The sequence below is a fragment of the Oncorhynchus nerka genome, linkage group LG26 (assembly GCF_034236695.1).
Source record: "Oncorhynchus nerka isolate Pitt River linkage group LG26, Oner_Uvic_2.0, whole genome shotgun sequence".
NCBI lineage: Eukaryota > Metazoa > Chordata > Actinopteri > Salmoniformes > Salmonidae > Oncorhynchus > Oncorhynchus nerka.
Window position 1 is genome coordinate 31,151,557 of NC_088421.1, and position 19,496 is coordinate 31,171,052.

Genomic DNA, 19,496 nt, shown 5'->3' on the forward strand with positions numbered 1-19,496 from the left:
GAGCAAGAGAGAGAGAGAGCAAGAGCGAGAGAGAGAGAGAGCAAGAGCAAGAGAGAGCAAGAGCGAGAGAGAGAGCAAGAGCGAGAGAGAGAGCAAGAGTGAGAGAGAGAGAGCGAGAGCGAGAGAGCAAGAGAGAGCGAGAGCAAGAGAGAGCAAGAGAGAGAGAGAGCAAGAGAGAGCAAGAGAGAGCAAGAGAGATACAGATACAGATACAGTCTAGGTTAGACTGTATTGTTGTGCTGAGAGTATGTCTGTTCTCATGTGAGTGTGTTTGGGGTTGTGTACGTGTGTCAAGGCATGCATGGGTTTGTGTGTGTACAATGGTCTGACATTGAGTGAGGGGAGAGGTAAACTGTATTAGGGGAAGAAAGATTAAAAGGCCTCTAAGCAGCTTTCCCTATAGTGAACCGGGAACTGCAGCATCCGAGCCCTTTTCAACCCAGCCCAGCATAGAGTATTCCTTCCCTTCATTCTCCCCAGGGGGGAGAGAGAGAGGCGTGAAACAGGATACTTTTAAGAGGGTCCATTAATAATATATCCTCACCAGGTACACATTCTGCCAGCCGATCTAAACCCTAAGAGAACCTCTATACCTGATAGAAGGGCAATGAGACTGGGCTGTCATTTTATCGTGCCACCCACACAATTAAACAGTACACAGACATTTATCCCTATGGTGCCGCCGTCTTGGATGGAAAGTGACAAATCAGGTGGAATGTAGAGATGTCTCAGTTCTTTTCATTGTGATTCTATGTGGTAGGTGTACGGACACTCACCATAACCCTGTGTAGGTGTCGTCTCTCTTCTGGCCCGTAGATGCCTGAGGGTCTCAGAACACAGGTCCGCAAGAGACCCCCACCTTTAAAGAAGATAATGGCATTGAATAATGAACTGAATCTTGCAACACTGAAAGTTTGTTACAAATGAGTTACTCCACCGTGTAATTACTTATAACTGAGTCTAGAAATGTAAATTCCACTTAACTGCAAGATAGTGTACTATGCAAATGTATGTAGGTTACTGTAATACTGTATGTAAGTAGTAGTAATAGTTCATCAACATATATAATATGCTAACCTTTGCTTCAACCTGAACCCATCTTCCAGTGTTAATATATTTCCTCTACATCCCGTCTTAATAGATGCATGAATGGTCCAGTAATGACATAGCGCCATGCTCCTTGCTTAGTTTAATATATAATGACATAGCGCCATGCTCCTAGCTTAGTTTAATATATAATGACATAGTGCCATGCTCCTAGCTTCATTTAATCTATAATGACATAGCGCCATGCTCCTTGCTTAGTTTAATATATAATGACATAGCGCCATGCTCCTAGCTTCATTTAATCTATAAAGAAGTGGTCATTGATAGGGGGTTAGGTTTCCCCCAAGGAGGGGCTGAAGGCATCACACCTATTTAACCAAGTACTCACTGGAATCACACTAATGCAGTAAGAGAATTCCTACACACCTTTGAGACAGATGAACTGTACATGGGTTTATGTTAATGGCAACATTGTGTGTGTATCAATATCTCCTGTGATTCTGACTGTCAGTTTTACAGTAAGCATGTACCTGACATCTGTCTGTGACGAGAGTCTGTACTGCATGTCTGCTCCTACTGCTACTAACTGTGTGTCTCTGTGTGTGTAAGTACATCCATGTGTGTGTGTTGCTTGAGGCAAAACGGTGTCGGGTGAACACTGCTCTCCAGTCTCAAGTGGCATTGAGCTTTCCAGCTCTAAATTGAACTGGTGTCAGCAGGTCCAGTTGGATTAGGTTGCATACACATGGAAAGCCAACCTCACTCACTCACAAATACACACACACACACACACACACACACACACACACACACACACACACACACACACACACACACACACACACACACACACACACACACAGAGTTTGGCTGTGGAAACGTACAGCATCCATTCATACACACTGAGAATCATAAGACAATGTCAAGGACCTGAACAGACCATTTCCATTTGAGGATATCATCACTGTCTTGATGCTGTAAGTAGCCCCCATTCTATCACCTCAAGACCATGCCAGACAAAGTCACAGTGTCTCTGCCATGGACACAGAATTAAAATAATAGATTGAATACTGTATATCTTCATTCTATTTCTAGGGTCTCTTACCTTTGAGTGAGCGTCCATTGGCTGTTAGGACCATCTGGTCAGAGATAGATTTGGTCCTGGAGTAGTGGTCTATGTGCTGGGACAGCAGAACACATCATATCTATTCATATCAATCCATGTGTTTTATTATTTCCTAAGACATAGCCATCAGAGGACCTATTCATTGTTACTGCTGCTGCTGAGGAAAGTACAGGTATCTGCCAGAATAAAGGAAACACTTGAGTAAATGAGGGATACAAAGTATATTTAAAGCAGGAGCTTCCACACAGGTGTGGTTCCTGAGTTAATTAAGCTATTAACGTCACAGTACTGTGCAGCCGTCTTCATCGACCTTGCCAAGGCATGCGACTCTGTCAATCACCATATTCTTATCGGCAGACTCAGTAGCCTCGGTTTTTCGGATGACTGCCTTGCCTGGTTCACCAATTACTTTGCAGACAGAGTTCAGTGTGTCAAATCGGAGGGCATGCTGTCCGGTCCTCTGGCAGTCTCTATGGGGGTGCCACAGGGTTCAATTCTCGGGCCGACTCTTTTCTCTGTATATATCAATGATGTTGCTCTTGCTGCGGGCGATTCCCTGATCCACCTCTACGCAGACGACACCATTCTATATACTTTCGGCCCTTCATTGGACACTGTGCTATCTAACTTCCAAACGAGCTTCAATGCCATACAACACTCCTTCCGTGGCCTCCAACTGCTCTTAAACGCTAGTAAAACCAAATGCATGCTTTTCAACCGATCGCTGCCTGCACCCGCATGCCCGACTAGCATCACCACCCTGGATGGTTCCGACCTTGAATATGTGGACATCTATAAGTACCTAGGTGTCTGGCTAGACTGCAAACTCTCCTTCCAGACTCATATCAAACATCTCCAATCGAAAATCAAATCAAGAGTCGGCTTTCTATTCCGCAACAAAGCCTCCTTCACTCACGCCGCCAAACTTACCCTAGTAAAACTGACTATCCTACCGATCCTCGACTTCGGCGATGTCATCTACAAAATGGCTTCCAACACTCTACTCAGCAAACTGGATGCAGTCTATCACAGTGCCATCCGTTTTGTCACTAAAGCACCTTATACCACCCACCACTGCGACTTGTATGCTCTAGTCGGCTGGCCCTCGCTACATATTCGTCGCCAGACCCACTGGCTCCAGGTCATCTACAAGTCCATGCTAGGTAAAGCTGCGCCTTATCTCAGTTCACTGGTCACGATGGCAACACCCATCCGTAGCACGCGCTCCAGCAGGTGTATCTCATTGATCATCCCTAAAGCCAACACCTCATTCGGCCGCCTTTCGTTCCAGTACTCTGCTGCCTGTGACTGGAACGAATTGCAAAAATAGCTGAAGTTGGAGACTTTTATCTCCCTCACCAACTTCAAACATCAGCTATCTGAGCAGCTAACCGATCGCTGCAGCTGTACATAGTCTATTGGTAAATAGCCCACCCATTTTCACCTACTTCATCCCCATACTGTTTTATTTATTTACTTTTCTGCTCTTTTGCACACCAATATCTCTACCTGTACATGACCATCTGATCATTTATCACCACAGTGTTAATCTGCAATATTGTAATTATTCGCCTACCTCCTCATGCCTTTTGCACACATTGTATATAGACTCCCCCTTTTTTTTCTACTGTGTTAATGACTTGTTAATTGTTCACTCCATGTGTAACTCTGTGTTGTCTGTTCACACTGCTATGCTTTATCTTGGCCAGGTCACAGTTGCAAATGAGAACTTGTTCTCAACTAGCCTACCTGGTTAAATAAAGGTGAAATAAAAAAATAAAAAATAAACATCATGCTTAGGGTCATGTATAAAAATTCAGAGCTGTTTTGATGGCAGTCTCAGACTGAAGTATGTAGTGAATGAGAGCAGGGGAAGAATACAGTTTGAGTCATCAGGCAAGTGTTTTCCACCACCATCAACAAAACACCAAAATATAGAATTTCTCGTGGAAGAATGGTGTTCCATCGCTCCAATTTAGTTCCAGACACTTGTAGAATCTATTCCAAGGAGCCTTGAAGCTGTTCTGGCGGCTCGGAGTGGCTCAACACTCTATTAATGAATACATTTATGTTGTTGTTTCCTTTATTTGGGCAGTTACCTGTATGTCCTTCAGAAGGGGTTGCAAGATAGATGCATGTCAGAGGTGTGACACCCATACTGTACACACCACACACACTCACTCTCTCTTACACACACCCCACCAGTGTCAGGTTGACAGGCTTTGAGCCTCCAAGCTATCCTAAACTGTGTAACTCTACTCATGCGGGACTTATACAGTCATGCACAGCCATGTAAGCTGGAAGGAGTAGCTCTGGGAGAAGATTACATTCATGAACTTCCTTTATCAGCCTGGTTATGTATATCATGTACACCATGTCAGCTTCAATCTCAAGATAAAACATCACATAGCAAAGGTGCCCAGTCCTTTAACCAAATGTATGTACCACATGAAAAGTAAACTATGAAAAAATATTTTAAAAAGTTGTATTTCCATCAACCCAGAGCAAACACATATTCTATATAGACACAGTAAAGCTAGCCTGGGTAAAGCAGACAGTAAGCTGCACTCACTATCATTCAGTCTGGTTTACCCAGGCTACAGTAAAGCTGCTCCTCATTGGGACATCCTGTTCTTACTCACCATGTCCAGGGGGACACAGGGCAATGAGTCCTCGTCGCCCTCCTCTATGGGTTTGCCAGCAAACGTCACGTTGATCGTACTGGTGTAGACCAGCCTGGTGATGCCCTTCTCCACACACACTGAAACAAGCACACACACACACAGACAGGGTTATCATTGGGCCAAGTCATTTAACTGACAACACATTTTTATTTAGGAGTTTATTTCATTTAAACCTGGGTCATGACTCAAAAGCCTATTAGCCCACTGAGCTCAAGCCTAGTCATTAGCTCTGGGAGTTAACACAAGTCAGTAGGTCTTGGACAAGGAGACTGTTCTACACCACCTCCAACTACATTTAGCAGGCATTTTATGGCTGCTCATATATGGCTGTACTGTTACACTGCACCCCATTAGAAGCCCTTCAACAGGTCTCTTTCACTATTTCATCATAGGGGCCAAACGTTTACACATTATTGCGAAGGAGGGCCTAAAATGTTCCACCTCCTAGGACGTCTTGCGCCTATAAAAAGGTATTTACATACAGTATGTTGTGCAAAGATAATACTGTATGTAATGTAAAGAATGTGTTGTTAATCTAAGAAATGGTCTACCTGTCTGTGGGAGAGGGGAAGCTGATGAGTGTGACAATAGTTGAAGAGTGAGGTGAGGAGGGAGGGAGGGGAAGAGGGAGAGGAGGAGGGAGGGGAGGAAGGAGGGGAGGAGTGAGGGGAGGAAGGAGGAGAGGAGGTAGGGAATAAAGGAGGGGAAGAGGTAGGGAAGGCGGGGAGGAGGGAGTGGAGCTTGTTACCATTAATGACGTTGTTCGTCCCTCCGACGTTGACTGACTCCACCTGCTCTTTCCTCAGCTGTGAGACACAGAACAGAATAACTTTTAACACGGTTTGTGTGGGAACTAATGTGTAATGTGTAACTAATGTGTAACCCTAAATCCGGAACCATGAGCACCCTCTTAGATATCATCCTGACCAACTTGCTCTCTAAATACACCTTTGCTGTCTTCAACAAGGATCGGAGCAATCACTGCCTCATTGCCTGCGTCCGTAATGGGTCTGCAGTCAAACGACCACCCCTCATCACTGTCAAACGCTCCCTAAAACACTTCAGCAAGCAGGCCTTTCTAATCGACCTGGCCCGGGAATCCTGGAAGGATATTGACCTCATTCCGTCAGTAGAGGATGCCTGGTTATTCTTTAAAAGTGCTTTCCTCACCATCTTAAATAAGCATGCCCCATTCAAAAAATGTAGAACTAAGAACAGATATAGCCCTTGGTTCACCCCAGACTTGACTGCCCTTGACCAGCACAAAAACATCCTGTGGCGTTCTGCATAAGCATTGAATAGCCCACGCAATATGCAACTTTTTAGGGAAGTCAGGAACCAATATACACAGTCAGTTAGTTTCAAACAGAAATTTGCATCCTGTAGCACAAATTCCCCAAACTAACCCCCCTCTCCTTCACCCAAATCTAGACAGCTGATGTTCTGAAAGAGCTGCAAAATCTGGATCCCTACAAATCAGCTGGGCTATACAAACTGGATCCCTACAAATCAGCTGGGCTATACAATCTGGATCCCTACAAATCAGCTGGGCTATACAAACTGGATCCCTACAAATCAGCTGGGCTATACAATCTGGATCCCTACAAATCAGCTGGGCTATACAATCTGGATCCCTACAAATCAGCTGGGCTATACAATCTGGATCCCTACAAATCAGCTGGGCTATACAATCTGGATCCCTACAAATCAGCTGGGCTATACAATCTGGATCCCTACAAATCAGCTGGGCTATACAATCTGGATCCCTACAAATCAGCTGGGCTATACAATCTGGATCCCTACAAATCAGCTGGGCTATACAATCTGGATCCCTACAAATCAGCTGGGCTATACAATCTGGATCCCTACAAATCAGCTGGGCTATACAATCTGGATCCCTACAAATCAGCTGGGCTATACAATCTGGATCCCTACAAATCAGCTGGGCTATACAATCTGGATCCCTACAAATCAGCTGGGCTATACAATCTGGATCCCTACAAATCAGCTGGGCTATACAATCTGGATCCCTACAAATCAGCTGGGCTATACAATCTGGATCCCTACAAATCAGCTGGGCTATACAATCTGGATCCCTACAAATCAGCTGGGCTATACAATCTGGATCCCTACAAATCAGCTGGGGCTATACAATCTGGATCCCTACAAATCACTGGGCTATACAATCTGGATCCCTACAAATCAGCTGGGCTATACAATCTGGATCCCTACAAATCAGCTGGGCTATACAATCTGGATCCCTACAAATCAGCTGGGCTATACAATCTGGATCCCTACAAATCAGCTGGGCTATACAATCTGGATCCCTACAAATCAGCTGGGCTATACAATCTGGATCCCTACAAATCAGCTGGGCTATACAATCTGGATCCCTACAAATCAGCTGGGCTATACAATCTGGATCCCTACAAATCAGCTGGGCTGTACAATCTGGATCCCTACAAATCAGCTGGGCTATACAATCTGGATCCCTACAAATCAGCTGGGCTATACAATCTGGATCCCTACAAATCAGCTGGGCTATACAATCTGGATCCCTACAAATCAGCTGGGCTATACCATCTCTGGATCCCTACAAATCAGCTGGGCTATACAATCTGGACCCTTTATAAAGTCCCTTCAAAAAGTTAGTAAATCTCCTGCTATATGACCACTGCCTTCAGCCTGTCCTTACCCACCAGCCAAACACACAGACAAGCTTTCTAAGTTACATAATCATCTGCTCGCTGACTGTAAATATTTCAGAGTGAGAGAGAGAGACTCAGTACCAGGCAGAGAGGGACTAGAGACACAGGTGATACAACAATGTGAACAGTTGAGTTTCACTAACAAAGCCTCCATTCAATATGTTATGATTTATCCTACTCTGGAACCCATAGACAGGCATCCATTCAATATGTTATGATTTATCCTACTCTGGAACCCATAGACAGGCATCCATTCAATATGTTATGATTTATCCTACTCTGGAACCCATAGACAGGCATCCATTCAATATGTTATGATTTATCCTACTCTGGAACCCATAGACAGGCATCCATTCAGTATGTTATGATTTATCCTACTCTGGAACCCATAGACAGGCATCCATTCAGTATGTTATGATTTATCCTACTCTGGAACCCATAGACAGGCATCCATTCAGTATGTTATGATTTATCCTACTCTGGAACCCATTCCATTCAGTATGTTATGATTTATCCTACTCTGGAACCCATAGACAGGCATCCATTCAGTATGTTATGATTTATCCTACTCTGGAACCCATAGGCAGGCATCCATTCAGTATGTTATGATTTATCCTACTCTGGAACCCATAGACAGGCATCCATTCAGTATGTTATGATTTATCCTACTCTGGAACCCATAGACAGGCATCCATTCAGTATGTTATGATTTATCCTACTCTGGAACCCATAGACAGGCATCCATTCAGTATGTTATGATTTATCCTACTCTGGAACCCATAGACAGGCATCCATTCAGTATGTTATGATTTATCCTACTCTGGAACCCATAGACAGGCATCCATTCAGTATGTTATGATTTATCCTACTCTGGAACCCATAGACAGTTTGTTCATCCATTGGGGGCAGTATGTTATGATTTATCCTACTCTGGAACCCATGGTAGACAGGCATCCATTCAGTATGTTATGATTTATCCTACTCTGGAACCTGACAGAGCATGGAGACAGGCCCGTCCATTCAGTATGTTATGATTTATCCTACTGGGAACCCATGGACAGGCATCCATTCAGTATGTTATGATTTATCCTACTCTGGAACCCATAGACAGGCATCCATTCAGTATGTTATGATTTATCCTACTCTGGAACCCAGCCAGACAGGCATCCATTCAGTATGACATGATTTATCCTACTCTGGAACCCAGGCATCCATTCGGATGTTATGATTTATCAACTCTGGAACATCCATTCAGTATGTTATGATTTATCCTACTCTGGAACCCATAGACAGGCATCCATTCAGTATGTTATGATTTATCCTACTCTGGAACCCAGTAGACAGGCATCCATTCAGTATGTTATGATTTATCCTACTCTGGAACCCATAGACAGGCATCCATTCACACTATGTTATGATTTATCCTACCTGGAACCCATAGACAGGCATCCATTCAGTATGTTATGATTTATCCTACTCTGGAACCCATAGACAGGCATCCATTCAGTATGTTATGATTTATCCTAGATCATGGAACCCATAGACAGGCATCCATTCAGTATGTTAGGATTTATCCTACTCTGGAACCCATAGACAGGCATCCATTCAGTATGTGATTTATCCTACTCTGGAACCCATAGACAGGCATGGAGAGGATGTTATGATTTATCCTACTCTGGAACCCATAGACAGGGATCCATTCAGTATGTTATGATTTATCCTACTCTGGAACCCATAGACAGGCATCCATTCAGTATGAAACCTATGATTTATCCTACATTCTGGAACCCATAGACAGGCATCCATTCAGTATGTTATGATTTATCCTACTCTGGAACCCATAGACAGGCATCCATTCAGGTATGTTATGATTTATCCTACTCTGGAACCCATAGACAGGCATCCATTCAGGAGATGGTGATGATTTATCCTACTCTGGAACCCATAGACAGGCATCCATTCAGTATGTTATGATTTATCATCTGGAGACCCATAGACAGAGCATCCATTCAGTATGTTATGATTTATCCTACTCTGGAACCCATAGACAGGCATCCATTCAAAATGTTATGATTTATCCTACTCTGGAACCCATAGACAGGCATCCATTCAGTATGTTATGATTTGGATCCTACTCTGGAACCCATAGACAGGCATCCATTCAGAGGATGTTATGATTTATCCTACTCTGGAACCCATAGACAGGCATCCATTCAGTATGTTATGATTTATCCACTCTGGAACCCAGAAGGGGACAGGCATCCATTCAGTATGTTATGATTTATCCTACTCTGGAACCCATAGACAGGCATCCATTCAATATGATATGATTTATCCTACTCTGGAACCCATAGACAGGCATCCATTCAGTATGTTATGATTTATCCTAGCTCTGGAACCCATAGACAGGCATCCATTCAGTATGTTATTTATTACTCTGGAACCCAGATAGACAGGCATCCATTCAATGTTATGAACCCTACTCTGGAACCCATAGACAGGCATCCATTCAGTATGTTATGATTTATCCTACTCTGGAACCCATAGACAGGCATCCATTCAGTATGTTATGATTTATCCTACTCTGGAACCCATAGACAGGCATCCATTCAGTATGTTATGATTTATCCTACTCTGGAACCCATAGACAGGCATCCATTCAGTATGTTATGATTTATCCTACTCTGGAACCCATAGACAGGCATCCATTCAGTATGTTATGGATTTATCCTACTCTGGAACCCATAGACAGGCATCCATTTCATTCAGGAAATAGACAGAATGTTATGATTTATCCTACTCTGGAACCAGACAGGCATCCAGACACTCTGGAACCCATAGACATCCATTCAGTATGTTATGATTTATCCTACTCTGGAACCCATAGACAGGCATCCATTCAGTATGTTATGATTTATCCTACTCTGGAACCCATAGGCATCCATTCAGGACCTGAACTATCCTATTGGAACCCATAGACAGGCATCCATTCAGTATATGATTTATCCTACTCTGGAACCCATAGGGATAGGCATCCATTCAGAAGGAGGCATATGTTATGATTTATCCTAAGAATCTGGAACCCATAGACAGGCATCCATTCAGTATGTTATGATTTATCCTACTCTGGAACCCATAGACAGGCATCCATTCAGTCACTTGGAACCCATAGACAGGCATCCATTCAGTTATGATTTATCCTACTCTGGAACCCATAGACAGGCATCCATTCAGTATGTTATGATTTATCCTACTCTGGAACCCATAGACAGGCATCCATTCAGTATGTTATGATTTATCCTACTCTGGAACCCATAGACAGGCATCCAAAGCCTCCGTCTTTTTGGTTTATCCTAGGCCCATAATCCATTCAGTATGTTATGATTTATCCTACTCTGGAACCCAAAGACAGGCATCCATTCAGTATGTTATGATTTATCCTACTCTGGAACCCATAGACAGGCATCCATTCAGTATGTTATGATTTATCCTACTCTGGAACCCATAGACAGGCATCCATTCAGTATGTTATGATTTATCCTACTCTGGAACCCATAGACAGGCATCCATTCAGTATGTTATGATTTATCCTACTCTGGAACCCATAGACAGGCATCCATTCAGTATGTTATGATTTATCCTACTCTGGAACCCATAGACAGGCATCCATTCAGTATGTTATGATTTATCCTACTCTGGAACCCATAGACAGGCATCCATTCAGTATGTTATGATTTATCCTATGTTATGATTTATCCTACTCTGGAACCCATAGACAGGCATCCATTCAGTATGTTATGATTTATCCTACTCTGGAACCCATAGACAGGCATCCATTCAGTATGTTATGATTTATCCTACTCTGGAACCCATAGACAGGCATCCATTCAGTATGTTATGATTTATCCTACTCTGGAACCCATAGACAGGCATCCATTCAGTATGTTATGATTTATCCTACTCTGGAACCCATAGACAGGCATCCATTCAGTATGTTATGATTTATCCTACTCTGGAACCCATAGACAGGCATCCATTCAGTATTCAGTTATGATTTATCCTACTCTGGAACCCATAGACAGGCATCCATTCAGTATGTTATGATTTATCCTACTCTGGAACCCATAGACAGGCATCCATTCAGTATGTTATGATTTATTTATCCTACCATTCTGGAACCCATAGACAGGCATCCATTCAGTATGTTATGATTTATCCTACTCTGGAACCCATAGACAGGCATCCATTCAGTATGTTATGATTTATCCTACTCTGGAACCCATAGACAGGCATCCATTCAGTATGTTATGATTTATCCTACTCTGGAACCCATAGACAGGCATCCATTCAGTATGTTATGATTTATCCTACTCTGGAACCCATAGACATCCACTCTGGCATCCAACCCATCAGTCCATTCATGTTATGATTTATCCTACTCTGGAACCCATAGACAGGCATCCATTCAGTATGTTATGATTTATCCTACTCTGGAACCCATAGACAGGCATCCATTCAGTATGTTATGATTTATCCTACTCTGGAACCCATAGACAGGCATCCATTCAGTATGTTATGATTTATCCTACTCTGGAACCCATAGACAGGCATCCATTCAGTATGTTATGATTTATCCTACTCTGGAACCCATAGACAGGCATCCATTCAGTATGTTATGATTTATCCTACTCTGGAACCCATAGACAGGCATCCATTCAATATGTTATGATTTATCCTACTCTGGAACCCATAGACAGGCATCCATTCAGTATGTTATGATTTATCCTACTCTGGAACCCATAGACAGGCATCCATTCAGTATGTTATGATTTATCCTACTCTGGAACCCATAGACAGGCATCCATTCAGTATGTTATGATTTATCCTACTCTGGAACCCATAGACAGGCATCCATTCAGTATGTTATGATTTATCCTACTCTGGAACCCATAGACAGGCATCCATTCAGTATGTTATGATTTATCCTACTCTGGAACCCATAGACAGGCATCCATTCAGTATGTTATGATTTATCCTACTCTGGAACCCATAGACAGGCATCCATTCAGTATGTTATGATTTATCCTACTCTGGAACCCATAGACAGGCATCCATTCAGTATGTTATGATTTATCCTACTCTGGAACCCATAGACAGGCATCCATTCAGTATGTTATGATTTATCCTACTCTGGAACCCATAGACAGGCATCCATTCAATATGTTATGATTTATCCTACTCTGGAACCCATAGACAGGCATCCATTCAGTATGTTATGATTTATCCTACTCTGGAACCCATAGACAGGCATCCATTCAGTATGTTATGATTTATCCTACTCTGGAACCCATAGACAGGCATCCATTCAGTATGTTATGATTTATCCTACTCTGGAACCCATAGACAGGCATCCATTCAGTATGTTATGATTTATCCTACTCTGGAACCCATAGACAGGCATCCATTCAGTATGTTATGATTTATCCTACTCTGGAACCCATAGACAGGCATCCATTCAGTATGTTATGATTTATCCTACTCTGGAACCCATAGACAGGCATCCATTCAGTATGTTATGATTTATCCTACTCTGGAACCCATAGACAGGCATCCATTCAGTATGTTATGATTTATCCTACTCTGGAACCCATAGACAGGCATCCATTCATTTATCCTACTCTGGAACCCATAGACAGGCATCCATTCAATATGTTATGATTTATCCTAGGAACCCATAGACAGGCATCATTCAATATGTTATGATTTATCCTACTCTGGAACCCATAGACAGGCATCCATTCAGTATGTTATGATTTATCCTACTCTGGAACCCATAGACAGGCATCCATTCATAGACAGGCATCCATGTATGTTATGATTTATCCTACTCTGGAACCCATAGACAGGCATCCATTCATATGTTATGATTTATCCTACTCTGGAACCCATAGACAGGCATCCATTCAGTATGTTATGATTTATCCTACTCTGGAACCCATAGACAGGCATCCATTCAGTATGTTATGATTTATCCTACTCTGGAACCCATAGACAGGCATCCATTCAGTATGTTATGATTTATCCTACTCTGGAACCCATAGACAGGCATCCATTCAGTATGTTATGATTTATCCTACTCTGGAACCCATAGACAGGCATCCATTCAGTATGTTATGATTTATCCTACTCTGGAACCCATAGACAGGCATCCATTCAGTATGTTATGATTTATCCTACTCTGGAACCCATAGACAGGCATCCATTCAGTATGTTATGATTTATCCTACTCTGGAACCCATAGACAGGCATCCATTCAGTATGTTATGATTTATCCTACTCTGGAACCCATAGACAGGCATCCATTCAGTATGTTATGATTTATCCTACTCTGGAACCCATAGACAGGCATCCATTCAGTATGTTATGATTTATCCTACTCTGGAACCCATAGACAGGCATCCATTCAGTATGTTATGATTTATCCTACTCTGGAACCCATAGACAGGCATCCATTCAGTATGTTATGATTTATCCTACTCTGGAACCCATAGACAGGCATCCATTCAGTATGTTATGATTTATCCTACTCTGGAACCCATAGACAGGCATCCATTCAGTATGTTATGATTTATCCTACTCTGGAACCCATAGACAGGCATCCATTCAGTATGTTATGATTTATCCTACTCTGGAACCCATAGACAGGCATCCATTCAGTATGTTATGATTTATCCTACTCTGGAACCCATAGACAGGCATCCATTCAGTATGTTATGATTTATCCTACTCTGGAACCCATAGACAGGCATCCATTCAGTATGTTATGATTTATCCTACTCTGGAACCCATAGACAGGCATCCATTCAGTATGTTATGATTTATCCTACTCTGGAACCCATAGACAGGCATCCATTCAGTATGTTATGATTTATCCTACTCTGGAACCCATAGACAGGCATCCATTCAGTATGTTATGATTTATCCTACTCTGGAACCCATAGACAGGCATCCATTCAGTATGTTATGATTTATCCTACTCTGGAACCCATAGATTCAGGCATCCATTCAGTATGTTATGATTTATCCTACTCTGGAACCCATAGACAGGCATCCATTCATTCAGTATGTTATGATTTATCCTACTCTGGAACCCATAGACAGGCATCCATTCAGTATGTTATGATTTATCCTACTCTGGAACCCATAGACAGGCATCCATTCAGTATGTTATGATTTATCCTACTCTGGAACCCATAGACAGGCATCCATTCAGTATGTTATGATTTATCCTACTCTGGAACCCATAGACAGGCATCCATTCAGTATGTTATGATTTATCCTACTCTGGAACCCATAGACAGGCATCCATTCAGTATGTTATGATTTATCCTACTCTGGAACCCATAGACAGGCATCCATTCAGTATGTTATGATTTATCCTACTCTGGAACCCATAGACAGGCATCCATTCAGTATGTTATGATTTATCCTACTCTGGAACCCATAGACAGGCATCCATTCAGTATGTTATGATTTATCCTACTCTGGAACCCATAGACAGGCATCCATTCAGTATGTTATGATTTATCCTACTCTGGAACCCATAGACAGGCATCCATTCAGTATGTTATGATTTATCCTACTCTGGAACCCATAGACAGGCATCCATTCCATCTCTGTCACACGCCACTCAAGTCGTTGCATTTAAGACAAAAGATTGACTCTGTACTGTATTCTTGGAACAGTGTTACAGGAGACCAGCGACTATGAAGTGATGGTCTTTGAATTGTTTACATTCCCAGTCAGCTAAATGAATAAAGAAAGTAGAAGGGTTAAATCCTACCCTCCATCTGTTCAGGAACTCACCTGTTCTGGGCCTGACATCCCATAGGAAGCGGTGTGGAATATACAGTCGACCCCCTCACAGATCTTATACAGAGAATCATAGTCCCGGATGTCGCTCTGCAAGGGGACAAAATCAGTATTATGAAAGACAATGATATGCTGTGTTTTTTCCTCTACCCTATGACTGTACTTCACTGTTATACAGTATGTAATATAACAGTACGATAAACCATCGGATTTAACTGTCTCATGTTAGAAATAGTCAAGCCTTTGTTGTATTCATATTAGAAAGAGCGGCTCTGATATTAAAGTGTAATGTGATGTGAGGAAACATTTGACATAATTCATCCAGTTCCTGCTATGGAACTCTCCGGCGTCTTTTCACGGTGAACTATCTTGCTGGGTAAGATGACAGCTTGAACATATAGTATATGGTATGTCCATATATTAGCCAATGATTAGTAAGTACAATTAAGTTAAAGTGCCATGAAGGCTGCACCTGAAACCGGAATCAGAGCCCCGGCCTCCTTCTGTCCTAGTCAACACCTGGCACCCTCAACTAGATCACTTACCTGTGTCTTTATACCTGAGCCATGTATACCCAACCTTATTAGCCCCGTCTACCCTGGGGTATATGAGGAGAAATACTACACTAAAGACACTTGAATTTCAATGTATCCCCCTGATAACATACAATGTTCTCCCTCTTTACTTTTTCAATTACGATCTTAACAAACCAAGTGGGGGAATTTCAAACTAGTAATGATTTAGGAACAATGATCAAAAACAAAAGCAGTGGTGTGAAGTACTTAAGTAAAATAACTTTAAAGTACTACTTCAGTTGTTTATTGGGGATCTGTACTTTACTTTACTATTTATATTTTGGCCAATTTTTACTTTTACTCCACTACATTCCTAAAGAAAATAATGTACTTTTTACTCCATACGTTTTCCCTGACACCCAAAAGTACACATTACATTTTGATAGAAAAATGGTCCCAATTCATACACTGGTCATCCCTACTGCTGCTGATCTGGCGGACTAACTAAACACAAATGCTTCACTTGTAGAATGATGTCTGAGTGTTGGAGTATGACCCTGGCTATCCGTCAATATATATATATTTTTTAAATTGTGCCATCTGGTTTGCTTAATATACGGAATTTGAAATTGTTTATACTTTTACTTTTGAGATCTAAGCACATTTGAGCAGTTCCATTTACTTTTGATACTTAAGTACATTTAAAACCAAATACTTTTAGACTTTTACTCAAGTAGTATTTTACTGAGTGGCTTTCACTTCTACTTGAGCCATTTTCTATTAAGGTATCTTTACTTTTACTCAAATATGACAAATTAGTACTTTTCCCACCACTGAGCAAAAGGAAAGCAACAGGGGATGAATCTTAACTTTAACTTTGTCAAGCATTGATGACAGTGAGATACTAAGTAAACATTTGAAAGTTGAAAGTTAGGATTTGCCCCGAAGTGACTAGTGCGTATACTCTACCTACCTGATGGAAGACAGTACCGTCTGGAGTATCCCACTGTGGCTTGTGAAGATCCAGCAGCACCACAGACACTCCCTGGCTGACCAGAGCTCTCCCCAGCCTCAACCCGAAATACCCTGCTCCCCCGGTCACCAGCACCCTGCCTGTCCCCATCCCTGCCCCTCTCAAGGCCTGATCAGTCACTTCATCCAGGCGGGAGGCTGGACACTCTGGGCTGCTGCACCAGGCACCCACCACTCCATTGGCCCTGTGTCGGGAGGCTGGAGTTGGGGTTGAGGTTAGGTCTGGGGCTGGTCGGCTCACCCAGGACTGGAACTGATGGTTGAGGTGGTGGTTGTGGAGGTGTCTATTAGCCTGTATACGGCACCCAGCACTTCCTGGGTCAGGCAGGGGGACACAGGGGTAGGGCAGCTGCTCTACCTGGCACAGAGAGCCTCCGTTGTCCTTCATACCGGGGCCACACAACTCCATTCAGACTCCTCTTGGGATAGATGGAATTCGGAACCCTGTAAGTGACAGGGGGTTCAAATAGTAGCCACCTCATCATTACAGCTATTCTCCATAAGATACACAGTAGCCACCTTCATAGGATATAACTAATAACATTTTCTTTGCCAATTAATTTACATGACCAGACTATAAAACAATAACAAAGAAATACTCATTCATTTGACGGAGTAATCAATAGAGTAAAGTACAGGACTAAAACAAGTTTGACTGTGAGTCAGTCTGTACAATGACTCATCTCGGAGAGCGCTGCAGATACAGACAGACACCATGTGCCATTGTCTATTCGGATGTCAAACTCTAGTTGTTTGATCTCAAATGTCGCATAAGAATACTAGTTCCGTGATACTATTTCCTTCTATATACAACACTGGTGATTTCCTACGACAAAGTTGAGTGGAAAGTATATGTGTTTTAAACATTGATACACAGCCAAAATACGCAGATTCTAAATGTTTTATTTTATATTGCATATTTTACAACAGTCTTAAAAGAAACATACAATAACCCATCAACCTTCTGAATAAACCAAAATATAGGCCTACCCAGTGATGCGCGGATCTGGTTGCCACATTAGTTTCCATTGTAAATGATGTCACTAAAACGACTTTGGTAAATAGGCCCACTGTACCTTTCAACGTACTGTCATGTATCTGCTTATGTCCATTGAATACATGTCATTAAAAGATCCCCCTTTTTATATTTTGACACCCCTCTCGCAGGTCCCTGCAGTCTACTCTGACAACCTTTGCCTGACAATCACTTGTGGCTTCACCTGAGACTCGTTACCGTAGGGTCTGGATGAAACACGCACGCTCTGACTAAGATCATGTTTCACAGGTACAAAATCAGCAAATGTACACAATACCTATTTGTCATTCCTTCTCCACAAACCTCGCCCCTCTCCTAGTCCTGTCTCAACCCTTCTCCTCAAACCCCTCTGACGCCCACCCAACTCCCCGGCATCCTTCTCCTAGTCCTGTCTCAACCCTTCTCCTCAAACCCCTCTGACGCCCACCCAACTCCCCGGCATCCTTCTCCTAGTCCTGTCTCAACCCTTCTCCTCAAACCCCTCTGACGCCCACCCAACTCCCCGGCATCCTTCTCCTAGTCCTGTCTCAACCCTTCTCCTCAAACCCCTCTGACGCCCACCCAACTCCCCGGCATCCTTCTCCTAGTCCTGTCTCAACCCTTCTCCTCAAACCCCTCTGACGCCCACCCAACTCCCCGGCATTCTTCTGCAAGTGCTGGCTCAGCTGCTTGCTTCTTGGTGAAACCGTAACACCTTAAAGCGGGAATCAGGCAATCAGCGGTTGAAACAATACCAAATACTTTCCTCGCTCATGTTTTGGTAAAAAGCTGAGGGTCAGGATTGGAGAAATATAACCACTCTCAAATTCAGGACTGGTAATTCATGATATCAACATTATAGTTTGATTATGTTTTGAGGCTGTATAGTGTTTGTTTACATTTACTTTGTTTACTAACACTGGGGTAAAATAAGCTTATATTTTGGGTTCTGATGGGGTATGACAGTTGAACTAAGCTCATTGGACATTTCTAAGTTATATTCTTCAAGAATCAATGGGTACATATAATTAATTTACAAGTCCAAAATGGATGTAGCAACTGCACATTACCCCTTAAGATGTCATATTTACTGGGAAAGCTTTCCCAACCCTCATTCTTTCATTGTAATGTGTCATGTGTGTCGACCCAGTGCTTGGGAAGTGAACAGTATGAAGCTGTGTTGACTTGTCAAAAATGTCCTTTTGACACAAAGATCCTGATGAAATGTGGGATGATTGGGTTTTCAGTGCTGTAAGCAACCTTCCGGTTACTAGTCCAACGCTCAAACCCCTAGGATACCCTGCGCCCCAATAATATTCATATTAGACCTGTTCATATTAGACATGTTCATATTAGACATGTTCATATTAGACATGTTCATATTAGGCATGTTCATATTAGACATGTTCATATTAGACCTGTTCATATTAGACGTGTTCATATTAGACGTGTTCATATTAGGTGTTCATATTAGACGTGTTCATATTAGACGTGTTC

The 19,496-nt window shown here is 42.4% G+C and overlaps 1 protein-coding gene across 4 annotated transcripts in view; it reads right to left on the reverse strand.

Annotated features, from left to right (window-relative positions):
- sdr42e2 (short chain dehydrogenase/reductase family 42E, member 2) overlaps positions 1–18,163 on the reverse strand; it is a 31,706-nt gene extending 13,543 nt beyond the window's left edge. For 3 of the 4 annotated variants that reach the window (XM_065010405.1, XM_065010408.1, XM_065010407.1), the window contains exons 1-7: positions 17,975–18,163; positions 16,926–17,428; positions 15,432–15,527; positions 5,606–5,663; positions 4,816–4,934; positions 2,153–2,228; positions 777–859 (exon numbers count right to left, since the gene is read on the reverse strand). In XM_065010405.1, coding sequence (XP_064866477.1) covers positions 777–859; positions 2,153–2,228; positions 4,816–4,934; positions 5,606–5,663; positions 15,432–15,527; positions 16,926–17,393 — 900 coding nt within the window. In that variant the 5' untranslated portion in view covers positions 17,394–17,428; positions 17,975–18,163. The remainder of the gene's footprint in view (positions 1–776; positions 860–2,152; positions 2,229–4,815; positions 4,935–5,605; positions 5,664–15,431; positions 15,528–16,925; positions 17,429–17,974) is intronic. The other variant, XM_065010406.1, reaches the window with a different exon arrangement.
- Positions 18,164–19,496: the final 1,333 nt, after the last annotated feature.